General features: G+C 40.6%; 2 protein-coding genes across 5 annotated transcripts in view; both read left to right on the top strand.

The window, feature by feature from the left end:
• Window positions 1-7,670, top strand: part of LOC138981505 (uncharacterized protein C10orf67, mitochondrial-like) — a 33,201-nt gene extending 25,531 nt beyond the window's left edge. For all 4 annotated transcript variants that reach the window (XM_070354449.1, XM_070354450.1, XM_070354447.1 and 1 more), the window contains 6 exons: window positions 2,361-2,426; window positions 2,932-3,019; window positions 3,432-3,500; window positions 3,611-3,725; window positions 4,646-4,718; window positions 6,291-7,670. In XM_070354449.1, coding sequence (XP_070210550.1) covers window positions 2,361-2,426; window positions 2,932-3,019; window positions 3,432-3,500; window positions 3,611-3,725; window positions 4,646-4,718; window positions 6,291-6,372 — 493 coding nt within the window. In that variant the 3' untranslated portion in view covers window positions 6,373-7,670. The remainder of the gene's footprint in view (window positions 1-2,360; window positions 2,427-2,931; window positions 3,020-3,431; window positions 3,501-3,610; window positions 3,726-4,645; window positions 4,719-6,290) is intronic.
• A 3,248-nt stretch (window positions 7,671-10,918) lies between these two features.
• LOC138983043 (uncharacterized) lies at window positions 10,919-12,820 on the top strand. Its single transcript, XM_070356446.1, has one exon. It carries the CDS (start codon window positions 10,919-10,921, stop codon window positions 12,818-12,820), a length of 1,902 nt encoding a protein of 633 aa, XP_070212547.1.
• Window positions 12,821-13,753: the final 933 nt, after the last annotated feature.

Below are 13,753 nucleotides of genomic sequence, written 5' to 3'. Positions count from 1 at the left end.
TCTTGTTAATTAACAGCCAAACAAACAGACTTGAAGACAACTATTTTTTGCAACAAACAAGCAAAACAAATCAAGAGGGGCTTTCAGTGTACATTCAAAGGAGTGCTATTATATTGTCTGGACACCGACTAGCAGATTTAGGAACTAATGTTATTATATAGAAGACAGAAATATGAAGCATAGAAGACTAAGAAAAACATCCAAAGAGCTAGTATATAGATAATAATAACTGTTGAAAACAAACATTGAAAACAGACAAGAGAAAGTGTTGAAAGAGGGAAATTCAATGATTAGTTAACATAAACAGCACAAATGAATACACACACACTGTACACACACACATGCACACACACACACTGTACACACACACACACACACACACATACACCTACCTACACACACACACACACACACACACACACACACACACACACACACACACACACACACATACACATACACCTACCTACACACACACACACATACACCTACCTACACACACACACACACACTGACACACACACACGCAAGATGCACACAAACACACACACATCTGGTGGGTGCATGTGTCCAATTTGTAACTTAAGATTTGGCCACACACACAAATACTTTTTGAAAATGTTAGCACCCCTTTCAAAGACATAGAAGTAGGGGTTGGACATGTAAGTGCGTGTCCCTTCTTATGTTCGAATTGAAATTGAAAATGACGAAAGTCAAAATCGAATTTAAAAAAAGTGTAAAAAATTCAGTTTTTGATGAAATAATTCCAAACTTCGCAGGCACTTTCCATTAGTAAACCAGATATGAGACTCACAAAAAGGCAAAAACCTGAAACGAAAGGAAGAAGTTTGTTTATTATTGAAAATTTGTTTTTATAATTCTCTACACACGAAAATGGTGACACGCAACTTAAAGATTTAGCTAAATCTTTGAGACGCCTCAATTATTGCGGAAAACTTTCTTTCTTTCATGTATTTTTTTTAGTTTATTGTAATTCACTTGTATAATTAGTACATATCAATAATATTGCTCGTGTACTTAAATCTACTTCCATTGAATTAGTTGACCTAAGAAACAGTTCAACACACACATCATGATTTTATTTACATTATTTTTGCATTCTCCGACATGATATATGTCTACAGTGCTCAATTTTGAAGTCGTAATTAAGTGGCATTCCACCAATATGTTACACGACAACTAAGTTACAGATCAACAAATAAAGTTACTTGTCACATTTTTATTATAAGTAACACATCACACTTGTAGGTGACATATCACACCTCGTAAGTTACATATCACGTTGATCTGTAACGTACGGAGCTAATATAAGTTGCATTTTGTGTGAGCCACAGGTACATGCACACACACACACACACACACATACACACATACACTCACACACACACACACACACACACACGCACACACACACACACACTCACTGTGACACACACACACACACACACACACACACACACACACACACACGTACATAGATACATTACCTATATGCTAAGATAGGAACTAAGTCTTAACCATGCTGCCAGCTCACTTTAAAGGTACATGTATACACCGTCCTTTGATGTACAGGATCATGTTCACAGCCACAAACCTGTCCAGGATTTCACATTTCGGAATAAATTGTCGTCAGTCTGCAAAATTATTTCTCCCCTTAAAAGTCTAATATTCTGTGCAGCACCTATGAAATGATGCTCTTAGTCTTATACCCGGCTTCTTCTTCGTTCATGGGCTGAAACTCAAACTGTTTTTACGTGCATGACCATTTGTACCCAGCCATTTAGGCAGCCATACGTACACCGCTTTCTTGGGATGCATGCTTGGTATTTTTGTGTTTCTGTAACCCATCAAACTAAGACATGGATTACAGGATCTTTTCCTTGCCCACTTAAGTCTTGTGCTTGCGTAAACACACGAAGGGGGAAAAGGCACTAGCAGGTATGCACATTAAGTTGATCTAGGAGATCAGAAAAATCTCCACCTTTAAGCCACCAGGCGCGGCCTGGATTCGAACCCACAACTTTCCGCTTGGGAGGCTAGCTAACGTCTTATCCACTTGGCCATTGTGCCCGTCTTATTTATTTATACCCTGCAAAAGCCGGAACAGATTGTGGTGGTGAATACAATCACTTAAGCCAGTAATATTCATATATGGTGAAGTTGGTCGAAATCTTCTTCACGAAGATTGCTGCACAAAGCTTTGGCACAGAATTTTCCGTAAAAAGGACTAATTTAATGTGAAGTCTTTGTGAAGTCAACTTCGGGCGCAATAAAGGACATGCAGCCTTTACAAGAGAAGGAATGTAACTTTAATTTAACTCATGTATCTTTTCTTTCAGGTTGAAGGAGGAGATTGACAAGGTTCATCGCACTTGGGAAAAGAAATTTACCATCTTGCAGGCCAGGTAAAATTATTCTCCTTCCTCTGTGTAAATAGGCTGAAACTTCCATGCGTAAACGTATGCTGTTTGCATGAGTGGGTTTTTGTGTGTACGTATGACTGTTTTTCCCCACCATTTATGCAGCCAAACGCTCATTTTGGGGGAGGCCAGGTGATCGAATTTTGCTGATCGAGAGATGCATGCTTAATGCCAGGGACAGTGAATGTGTGGGGGTGGGGGAAGGGATGGATGTGTTTGTTACCATTCAATTCATTACCTGTGATCATCATTAACTGGAATGGCATTGGTACTGTACATATTTTGTTTTATTTTTTTTATTTTTTTTTTATAAAATTAATCTTTTTTAATTGTGGATTTTGTGAAATGGGTGTACGTGTGACAATGGGCCTGTTTGTTTTAGGTGTGTGTGTGTGTGTGTCTGCGTGACTGTGTGTTAGTGTGTGTGTGTGTGTGTGTGTGTGTGCGTTATCAAGTATTTGTAACTATTTTTTCCTTCTTTTTTTTGCAGCATGCATGCTTTGAAGGATGAGAGTTATTTACGTCAGACCCTGCAGCGTCAAGCCGCCACTCTGCACCATGCTTCCGTCAGCTATGCTGTAAGTAATAGTGTTCAGTATCATCCATATATCTACCTGCCTGACTATCTACCAGCCCCATGCAAGCTAGCATCTGTGCAGTCAGTCTGTCTGTCCGGACTTCTGTCTGTCTTGACTTCTGTCTATCTGTTCCTCTTGCATCAGTGTCTTAGTTGTCAATTCATTCCTCTAGTTTATATGCTGCATGTACATTTAGTTGTTTTTAATCTGTTTTTGATTTGTATGCATTGACAGCCTATACTTGAATCCATTCTTCTTTTTAACATGGTCAAGCTTGTCATTTTTGCATGGATAACCTAGCTGTCAGTATATTTATTGCGCATAACTAGTTTTCCATGTGCGTAGCAACACCAATTTTTGTCTGGGTGTCTGATTTGCTCACTGAAGTGTGGTTGTTTTTTCTTGTTTACAGGCAGACACTCCACTGGGTATTAGTCCCTCGAAGCAGAATTCACAAGCCACTCCCCAGAAAAAGCCCTTGGTAAGTTCTTAATCTTTTGGTACAACATTGAATTATCGGAAGATTGTTTTGTTGTTTTGTTTGTATTTTTGTTTTTGATTGTAACAACATTTTTGTTTTGCTCCTGTTAGCCGGATATCCGTCGCAACAGCAGATCGGTGAGCCGCAACCCCAATGATAAGGACTACATCTCTTACACAGTCTCTGCCCAGAGTGGCCGTGGCACTGCTGCTATGTCAGTGGAAGGTATGTTGACAGTCACGTCATGATCGAACTGTATATTTTCTACACGGGTAGTTGTTTGTTGGGGGTGTGATAGTTAAGTGCTGTTCACATGGCAGACTTTCCACCAACTCTCCCCAAAATGTTCAACCGATTTTAGTCGACGCCAAGTCAAATCAAATTCGCTGCCCATGTAAACAGTAAAAACGCTCAAACTATAGTTGTAAGCAGCGATTCTCAGCCAGTTCAGCTATCGGAGCTGCCTCCTAATGCGGGAAGAGCAGTTTAGATGGCTATAAATAACTCAGCGGAAAGAGCTAACCAATCAGTATGTGCGATAAGGAAAGTCTGCGCAAAATCTTTCCCAAGTCACGGCCGAGTCGAACAGTGCTCAACTGAGTTTTCGAGTCGCAGTTAAATCTGGCCTAAGTTGAACCTAAATCGCCAGGGCAGTTCACATGGCGGACTATTTGCCAACTTGGCCTCGACAACTTGGGTGCGATTTCAAACCGACAAAAGTTGGGAAAAAGTTGGTCGAAAGTCAGCCATGTGAACGGCACTTTATTCTTGTTGATGGTTATTTCATCTGGGTTTTTTAAAAATGTTTTCTGTCTCATTTATTATGAAAAGTTGACTATTTGCAGCACTTTTTTGTCGTAATGTACTTGTACATTACTTGTCAGAAATCACGAGGTAATAGTATTCCATGTTGATGGTCAGTTGTGCTTGTAGGGTGTGTGTGTGTGTGTGTGTGTGTGTGTGTGTGTGTGTGTGTGTGTGTGTGTGTGTGTGTGTGTGTGTGTGTGTGTGCATGTGCGTGCATGCATGCATGCATGTATGTGCATGGGAGCATGCATGCAGTGTGCGTGTGTTTGTGCATGCGTTTATGCCTGTCTTCACATTTCTGCATATGTTCATGCAGTAGTACATTTTTGTGGTTTCAGAAAATCAAGTTATGTCAGATACAGAGGAGGACTTGCCTAATGACTTCCTTCCCCTACCAGAACCTCCTGCAAGGTAAGTTTGCTTTCTGAACAATAGATATGATATTGTCAGCAGTGCCTTATTATATTTTACCTTCACATGCAGTTAACGTTAAGTATCTAGCTATTTTCAGTTTAAGAAAAATATCTTTTTGGTGTATTTATTGTCACTGTTTTATTTGCTGACACAGATTAGGTCAAATGACCGTTCAGCAGTATAGTGTATTCAAGTTTTAAAGTTTGTTTGTCTCAGCACATAATATTCTAGGTATGAGCAGGTACTAGTAGGCTTGACCATGCAGTTGCATATTTTTTTCTTTGTTATTTCAGATTTCAACCTGTATTAAATGCTGGAATTTACTAGTCCCTGCTATCCCTACTTTTTGATAGGTCCCAAGGAAAATTGAATGTGTCTCATCTATATAGATATACGACTTGTGTCTGTGTGTGTGTGTGTTCGCGATGCACGGCCAAAGTTCTCGATGGATCTGCTTCAAATTTGGTGGGCATATTCAGGTAGACCCCGGACACAACCTGGTCGATGAGAATTTTCAACATGTGCTCTCACCGCGCAGCGCTGAACCGATTTTGGTTTTTCTGTTCATCTTCCCAGATCCATTCCCACTAACTCTTCCTTATCTTCTCCAGTGTTTTGCGTTTATCTCCCTTCCTTCGTGTGGCGTCAATCCATATTCCCGTTACTACGTTACTATTTTTAGAATGTCACTGCACTGTCCAGAACGCTTTCCTTGCACCTGTAAGTTGTCCTCACTGTAAAAGTGCAAAGGTCGAATCAATTTATAGCCACGCGAAAAATACACTGTCATCTATCTCTATATATTTATAGATATACATATATATATACGGCTTCTCTGTGTGTGTGTGTGTGTGTGTGTGTGTGTGTGTGTGTGTGTGTGTGTGTGTGTGTGTGGGCAACACCTGTGGATTGTAGAGTTCTGTTTGTGATGTGGTCTGGCGGCTTTGGCGTGTCTGTATGTTCGGGCCTTCCTTTGAGAAGCCATAACAGTTATTATAGGGCTTAGAAATAAGCACTAAAATTCTCAATCCCGTTTGAGTGGACTTCGCCTTCAAAGGTGATTGTGGTGTTTCGGCACTCGGTTACATTTGGCGTCGTCGACAGGGATGGGACTCGACATGAAATGTTCAGGCCACTGAATCATTTTCGTGCTGTTCCCATTCCACCAACCTGGGAGGGACCTAAGCTTGGCGGGTCCATGGTTCGGAACTTTGGGGACAAAGTTCATTCAAAGGGGGTCGAGTGTGACAGGGAGACTACCGTTGCCCTTCACAGCAGACTCTGCAGAGTTGTTCGCCTTAGAAGTTGTGAGCTATTTATAGCTAGCTCGCCAGGCAACACCTGTGGATTGTAGAGTTCTGTTTGTGATGGGGTCTGGCGGCTTTTGTCTCTCTGTATGTTCTTGCCTTCCTTTGAGTGGGCACAAACTGGTGGATGAAAATGTTCACACGTGCTCTAAGACGGCGAACCGCCACGCTGTCTGTCTCTGTCTTGCGATTGACCCGGCGAAGCCGGGTATTCCTCTAGTATATATATATATATATATGAGTTCTTTTTTTGTGTTATCAGACAAGACCAAAATGATGCAGTTGAGGAAAGCCGCCCTTCTACTCTGTCCCACGTTGTCGTGCTGCCATTGGCCTCCGTGTGACAACAGTTTATGGATGACAGAATTATGTTTTGTTGTAAATATTTTCCTTTGATGCCGGTCAGTCTGTGATATGTGATAATTATATTTTTCTCACAGCATTATTGCTTCCAAAATGAGGCAATCCTGCTCTGATGAAAAGAAAAGCTGTTACAATTTGCTTGGTAAAAATGTGTTTGTTTGGGTTTTCTATCTTTAACTGCTGATATTTTTGCAATAAATGAGTTTTTACTACCTGTTCAGCGTCAAAAATAGTCTGAAGTTTAAGAAGATGTTTGACATGAATATAATCCTTGTACGGTGGTTGTTGTGACCAAGATAAGATAGGCATAATCTTACTGGTGTATGTATTTGCATGGACACAACATACAAAGAATCAAATTCTTCATCTCTGCTTTTTAGCGTGCCTCAGAAAGCCAAAAGAAACACTCATGCCGGTACACAAAACAGCATTATGCTGCAGTGAATTTTACAGCTCTATATACAAATGGATACTTGTTCGTGCTGAGATTTGTTTTGCCGATTCAATTGTAGGGCTCTTTTCTTCTCGTCTTGTCGATCACACGTTATATTGTCAGCCCGGACAGCGAGACGAATGATGCCGTCTTCTCCAGGCCTTCCTTTCCTCCGTACAGCTTGCAGTGAAGGGAGACACCGGTAGAGTTCCAATAATGGAATGACATGACATGTATATGTGATTAAATGATGTCAGTGTTTTAGTCCATATATATAACATGTGTTAATGTCTACCAGGGAGAGTGAGGGTGAGTAGGGGGAGGGCCGGTCATTCAAATGATTAAAGGAAAGTTAAAAAAAAATAAAAAATTGAAATATAAAGAACAGTTCTCACTCTGTGCTTATATGTCTGGAGAAGAGGACTGCACAGAGAGAGAGAGACAGAGACAGAGAGAGAGAGCAAATCTTTAAGGAAGCCTCCCTTCTTAACTCTGTCCAACGTACATTGTCGATCATGCTGCCTATGGCGTCTGTGTAACAACAGCTAGTTTATGGATGACGGAATTAAGTTTTGTTGTAAATATTTTCATAAGGAGGATGTAAGGATGGAAATTTATAGATTAGCAAGTATACATACATGTGTTTTTGTTGTTTGATTTTTTTAAAATCCAGGCCTTGCCCTAAATAGAGAGAATGAGAGAGAGATCGAGAGTGAGTAAGTAAATTTGACTTACCAGGTATTTTTAATTCATTGTTACTTTTATGTGTACAGAAACACCAGCATTAATTGTCAACAACAACAAAATGTTCCCCAGACATTTATGAATAAAACTGATTGTAATGTTGTTATTGTCATATTTGTTGTCTGATTGTGCATACTGTTGTTAAGTGTCTTCGAACTAAAGAATTGTGTGTGTGTGTGTGTGTGTGTGTGTGTGTGTGTGTGTGTGTGTGATTTTTAAGGGACGTGAAATTGCTTATAAATACTTATTTTCTGGGAGATCTAACTGATTCTACCATGTAAGCTGAAATATATCAGTCGGTAAGAGTGATTCATGAACATAGGCATCACAAAAAAAGAGCAACTTGAAGCTATCAATTTTTCTAGTGTAAATATAGCTCAACAACTCGCAATGTTGAATTATTATCACACAGTATAATGGCCAAAAGTGCTGGTGTTTGAGGCTGTTTTTGACTCACATGCGAAGCAAAAGTGAGTCTATGTACTCACCCGAGTTGTCCGTCCGTCCGTCCGTCCGTCCGGAAAACTTTAACGTTGGATATTTCTTGGACACTATTCAGTCTATCAGTACCAAATTTGGCAAGATGGTGTATGATGACAAGGCCCCAAAAAACATACATAGCATCTTGACCTTGCTTCAAGGTCAAGGTCGCAGGGGCCATAAATGTTGTCTAAAAAACAGCTATTTTTCACATTTTTCCCATTTTCTCTGAAGTTTTTGAGATTGAATACCTCACCTATATATGATATATAGGGCAAAGTAAGCCCCATCTTTTGATACCAGTTTGGTTTACCTTGCTTCAAGGTCAAGGTCACAGGAGCTCTTCAAAGTTGGATTGTATACATATTTTGAAGTGACCTTGACCCTGAACTATGGAAGATAACTGTTTCAAACTTTAAAATTATGTGGGGCACATGTTATGCTTTCATCATGAGACACATTTGGTCACATATGATCAAGGTCAAGGTCACTTTGACCCTTATGAAATGTGACCAAAATAAGGTAGTAAACCACTAAAAGTGACCATATCTCATGGTAGAAAGAGCCAATAAGCACCATTGTACTTCCTATGTCTTGAATTAACAGCTTTGTGTTGCATGACCTGTAAAGCAGTTCTTAGTGTATGATGTCATTGCTAGGTTTAGTTATTTGACCTTGACCCTGAAGGTCAAGGTCATGTAAAGGTCAAGGTCAAGCATGTGAGTCGTATGGGCTTTGCCCTTCTTGTTATTGGATGATGTGCAACAAAATCTAGTTTTGTAAGACAAAATACTAGTTCAACACAAACACCCCCAAGTCAAATTGATCAAGTACATATATATACTTATATATATAAAACATCAGAAATTGTGAAAGAAACAATTGAAAGTCAGCAGAGACTTTCTTCCGAGATTTGTTAAAATCTCTTAGCAGAGATAGAGAGAGAAATAAGTATCCCTTCACAGACAGCCTATTGGGAGCATCAGACCCTCCTCAAGGGGGACCGAGATTTACAGAGCAAAGTCCCCTTGTGGGGGACGTATCGCAAGGTAATCTAGTCCTGAGGAGGACCATTGTATTTGTACCTAGACCAGACACGTGTTTCGACACTATTGTGTCTCATCAGTGGTCAGGTGGTACTGATGGCGAGAGTTGTCAACCCATGGTATCCAACTAAGAAGCAAACCATTCTCTGAATGGTAGCTTCTGTTGGCACGGGAGACTACCCTCATCTGACAACCCCAAGAGGATATCTTATATCTATATATATATATACGACTTGTGTCTGTCTGTGTATCTGTGTGTGTGTCTGTCTGTGTATCTGTGTGTGTGTCTGTGTATCTGTGTATTCGCCATGCACGGCCAAAGTTCTCGATGGATCTGCTTCAAATTTGGTGGGCTTATTCAGAGAGACCCCGGACACAACCTCATCGATGAGATATTTCAACACGTGCTCTCAGCGCGCAGCGCTGAACCGATTTTGGTTCCACCTCAGCTACCCGGGCCCCCATACCGACACACCAAAGCCGCTACACCACATCACAACGCCAAAGTTCTCGCTGGATCTTTTTCAAATTTGGACACCGTATTCAGCTACACCCCGGACACAATATCATCGATGAGATATTTCAACACGTGCTCTCAGCGCGCAGCGCTGAACTGATTTTGGTTTTTGTGTTCATTTCACCATTATAAGTAACTCTTCCTTATCTTCTCCAGTGTTTGGCGTTTATCTCCCTTCCTTCGTGTGGCTTTCCCGTTTGTAAGTTACTATTACTATTTTTAGAATGTCACTGCGCTGTCCACTGCGCTGTCCACAACGCTTCCCTTGCACCCGTAAGTTGTTCTTACTGTCAAAGTGAAAAGGTCGAATCAATTTATAGCCACGCGAAAAATACACTCTCACCTATCTCTATATATTTATAGATACAGATATGCATATATATATACGGCTTCTCTGTGTATGTGTGTGTTTGTGTGTGTGTGTGTGGGCAAAAACCTGTGTATTGTAGAGTTCTGTTTGTGATGTGGTCTAGCGGCTTTTGTCTGTCTGTATGTTCTGGCATTTGAGAAGCCACAGCAGATAATATAGGGCTAAGAAATAAGCTCTAAAATTCTCAATCCCGTTTGACAGGACTTCGCCTTCAAAGGTGATTGTGGTGAACCGCCACGCTGTCTGTCTCTGTCTCGCGATTCACCCTGGCGAAGCCGGGTATTCCTCTAGTATATATATATATATATATGCACTGCTTAAGAAAGCAAATGAGGAAACTAACTCTATCATGTACGGCATCTTTAACAATACTTCTCATATTGAGTTTGAAGAAGTTCTGGTAAAATTCAACAAGCCATCCAGATCGGCTCAAAAGAACAGAGCGAAGAAACAAAGGAAACTAAAACGTCTCATTGAAGAGAAAAGAACAGATCTAGAAACTACTTCAACGAACGAAGCTAATGCTAACATTAAAAAGAAAACACGTAACCGGCGTTTCAATAGACAGAAAAGGACGTTTGTCAAACAAGACGAAAACCAAGAAAATAAACTTGTTGTAAATCTGTCTACTGTGGAATTGACAAAAGCTCAAACACAGGTACTTGCTTTTGGACCAAAGTTTTGTCCCACACCAAAAACCATTGACATACAAAAACTAGAGAGTGACATTGGTGAAGGCTGTCGCAAAGTCAGATTAAAGGAACTTTTTTATGATTCTGAGAGAGACGAGGAGGTCAAAAAGACACCAAAATTCTACAAACCTACAGGATATGAACCACCGACTGGTAGAGACATCACACTCGAAACGTACTGCCAAAGTGTGCAATGTAAACTTCAGAACTACAAAGATTCTAAACCTAACCCAACAAAGGACAACATGACTAAAGACCAGAGAACAGCAATGAAAGAACTGAAACAAAAGGTCAAAGAGAGAGAAATAAGAATTAGCAAAGCAGACAAAGGAGGAGCAGTAGTAGTGCAGAACTGCGAAAAATACATCCAAGAAGCTAAAACACAGTTGAACAACCCTCTCCATTACACTAAACTAACCAAGGACACTACCTCTCACATTGTTCAAACTTCTAATGCTATTGTTGCAGACCTCTATGATAAGGGGGACATTGATAAAACGACAAAAGACTGGGCAGTAACCGATGAAAACAATGTGCAATGTCACCGCTTCTATACTTTACCCAAAATTCATAAGTCCCTTACGAACACTCCGGGTAGGCCAATAGTGAGCGGTGTGAACGGACCAACAGAAAAGCTATCAAAGTTGGTTGACCACTGGTTGCAAGATTGTGTGAAAAGCGTCCCTAGCTACATCCAGGACACCACAGACATGTTGAACACTATAGACCAGTGGAATAACCAGCACGGACCCTTTCCGGAAAACACAAAACTAGTCACGGTTGATGTTGTTGGATTGTATACTAACATTCCTCACTCGGACATGAAGACAGCTATCAAGGAAGAGCTAGATTCCAGACCACAGGGTGATCGGCCACCAACAGAGACTATTGTGAAAGTTGCTGATCACGTACTAACTAACAATGTCTTCACATTTGAGGAAGAAGTGTACCAACAGATTCACGGAACAGCGATGGGGACACCAATGGCACCATCTGTGGCTAACCTGTTCATGGCCGCACTGGAAAGAAAACTATTCCAACAAAGTCCAGTACCTGTTAACTCTGAACTATGGAGAAGATACATTGATGACATCTTTATGCTTTGGACAGGAACAGATGATGACCTAGACACATTCCTAAAACACATCAACTCCCTTCATCCTACCATCAAATTCACTCACCACTCATCGTTAGAAAGAGTCTCCTTTCTAGACATTTCAGTCAGTCTGAAGGATGGATACCTTCAGACTGACCTGTACTCTAAACCTACCGACAGCCATGCCTACCTGTGCCAAAACTCGTGTCACCCAGCTCACGTAAAAAGAAATTTGCCATACTCACAATTTCTGAGACTCAGAAGACTCTGCTCAGAAGAGGAGCAATTTCAACAAAGGTGCGATGAGATGGAGAGACAGTTTTTTGCCAGGGGGTACAGCAAAAAGACTGTTAAAGATGGCAGGAGGAAAGCTACAGCTAAAATCAGAAAGGAGACTCTTTCATATCGCAAAAAAACTCCCACAAACAGAGTCCCTTTCGTCATCAATCATAACCCACTCAACCCTCCCCTCGGCCAGTGGTTGCATGGTTTGCAGGAAAGCTTGATCAGCGAGAGTGAACACATGAAAAACGTTCTGCCTGAAACGCCCATCTGTGGGGAGAGAAACTGTAAGAGCATTCGCAATATCCTAATGCCTACAGTTCTTCCTCCTAAGCACGACAACAACCCTGGGTGTTTCAGGTGTGAGCGTAAAAAATGTGTCATCTGTGAAAAACACTTGATTGAGTCCACCACATTCAATTCATGTAAAACAGGTGAAACTTTCACTCTCAGAGAACACTTCTCTTGTGACACCAAAAACATTATCTATCTCATTTCGTGTAAAAAATGCCACAGTGCCCAGTACGTGGGGCAGACTCAAAACAGTCTCAGAGAAAGGTTCTATCTCCACCGCTCACACATTGGGAAGAACACAGGTACTCTTCTCACAGTGCACTTCAACCAGCCCGACCATTCTCTCGGTGATATGGAGTGCATTGTGATCGAAAGAGTCTTTTGTTCGACCCGGGATGAGAAGTGGAAAAGAGAGTCTTTCTGGATTGCAAAATTAAAAACTTTGGTGCCGAGTGGACTCAATTCTGATCCGTAAACACTCTATTATAGCTTTCGTTTAGACCATGCAATGTGTGTGTGTGTGAGTGTGTGTGTGTGTGTGTGTGTGTGTGTGTGTGTGTGTGTGTGTGTGTGTGTGTGTATGTGTGTGTGTGTGTGAATTAGAGAGAGAGAGAGAGAGAGAGAGAGAGAGAGAGAGAGAGAGAGAGAGAGTAAAAATTTGTCGTCGAAGAATGTTTTGTCGGAATGTTATCAAAAGTTCATGAGCATGAAGATGTCTAAATCTTAGTGTATCTTCTCTATTGATCTTCGAATTCATATAGTTGAGATACATATTGTTTATGTATTCTGTCCGAAGGGTTAAGTGTTGTATCTTTATGCAAACCTTTGGCATAAACAAATGTGTTAAAGTACTTACGCATTTAATTGAAGAGACATCAGAATGATACTTTTGCCTGTTCACGGCAAGAATAAGTATCCATTTTGTTCGAACTTTGAAATTACGTCATCAGCGACGAATACGTCACTACAAGATACGTATACCTTTGACGTAATAACTTTGGAATTCGCACGTGTACATTTGTTTTGATTACAATCAAAACGAAAGTAGATCTAAGCTTGAATGTAAATTTTATTTTTGAAATATTTGCTTTGTGATTCGTAACTAAAATAACCATGGTATTGTGTTGCTTAGTAATTGATGCATGAATTGGCGTCTCGCAGAATTACACGCCCCTGAGGAAGGCCTGGCAACAGGTCGAAAATTTGGGCTGCCACTTGACATTCTTTGTTTGGCTTTTCTTTTCCTTGAATTTGTTATATATATATATATATATATAAGTACTTGTATACCTAAAATTCTGACCACAATCACTCTTTTGGTATATTAATGCCTGCATTTTTTGATACAGTCTGATTTTGGTGGCTGTTTTTTTTTGGGGGGGATACATGTATTTTGCTTCAAAGAGCT

This window comes from Littorina saxatilis, linkage group LG12 (assembly GCF_037325665.1).
Source record: "Littorina saxatilis isolate snail1 linkage group LG12, US_GU_Lsax_2.0, whole genome shotgun sequence".
NCBI lineage: Eukaryota > Metazoa > Mollusca > Gastropoda > Littorinimorpha > Littorinidae > Littorina > Littorina saxatilis.
This window is presented reverse-complemented; position numbering and strand designations above follow the sequence as displayed.

Bases quoted from the DNA above. Each gene is read 5' to 3' on its own strand.
- LOC138983043 (XM_070356446.1), top strand. From the start codon at position 10,919: ATGACTAAAGACCAGAGAACAGCAATGAAAGAACTGAAACAAAAGGTC.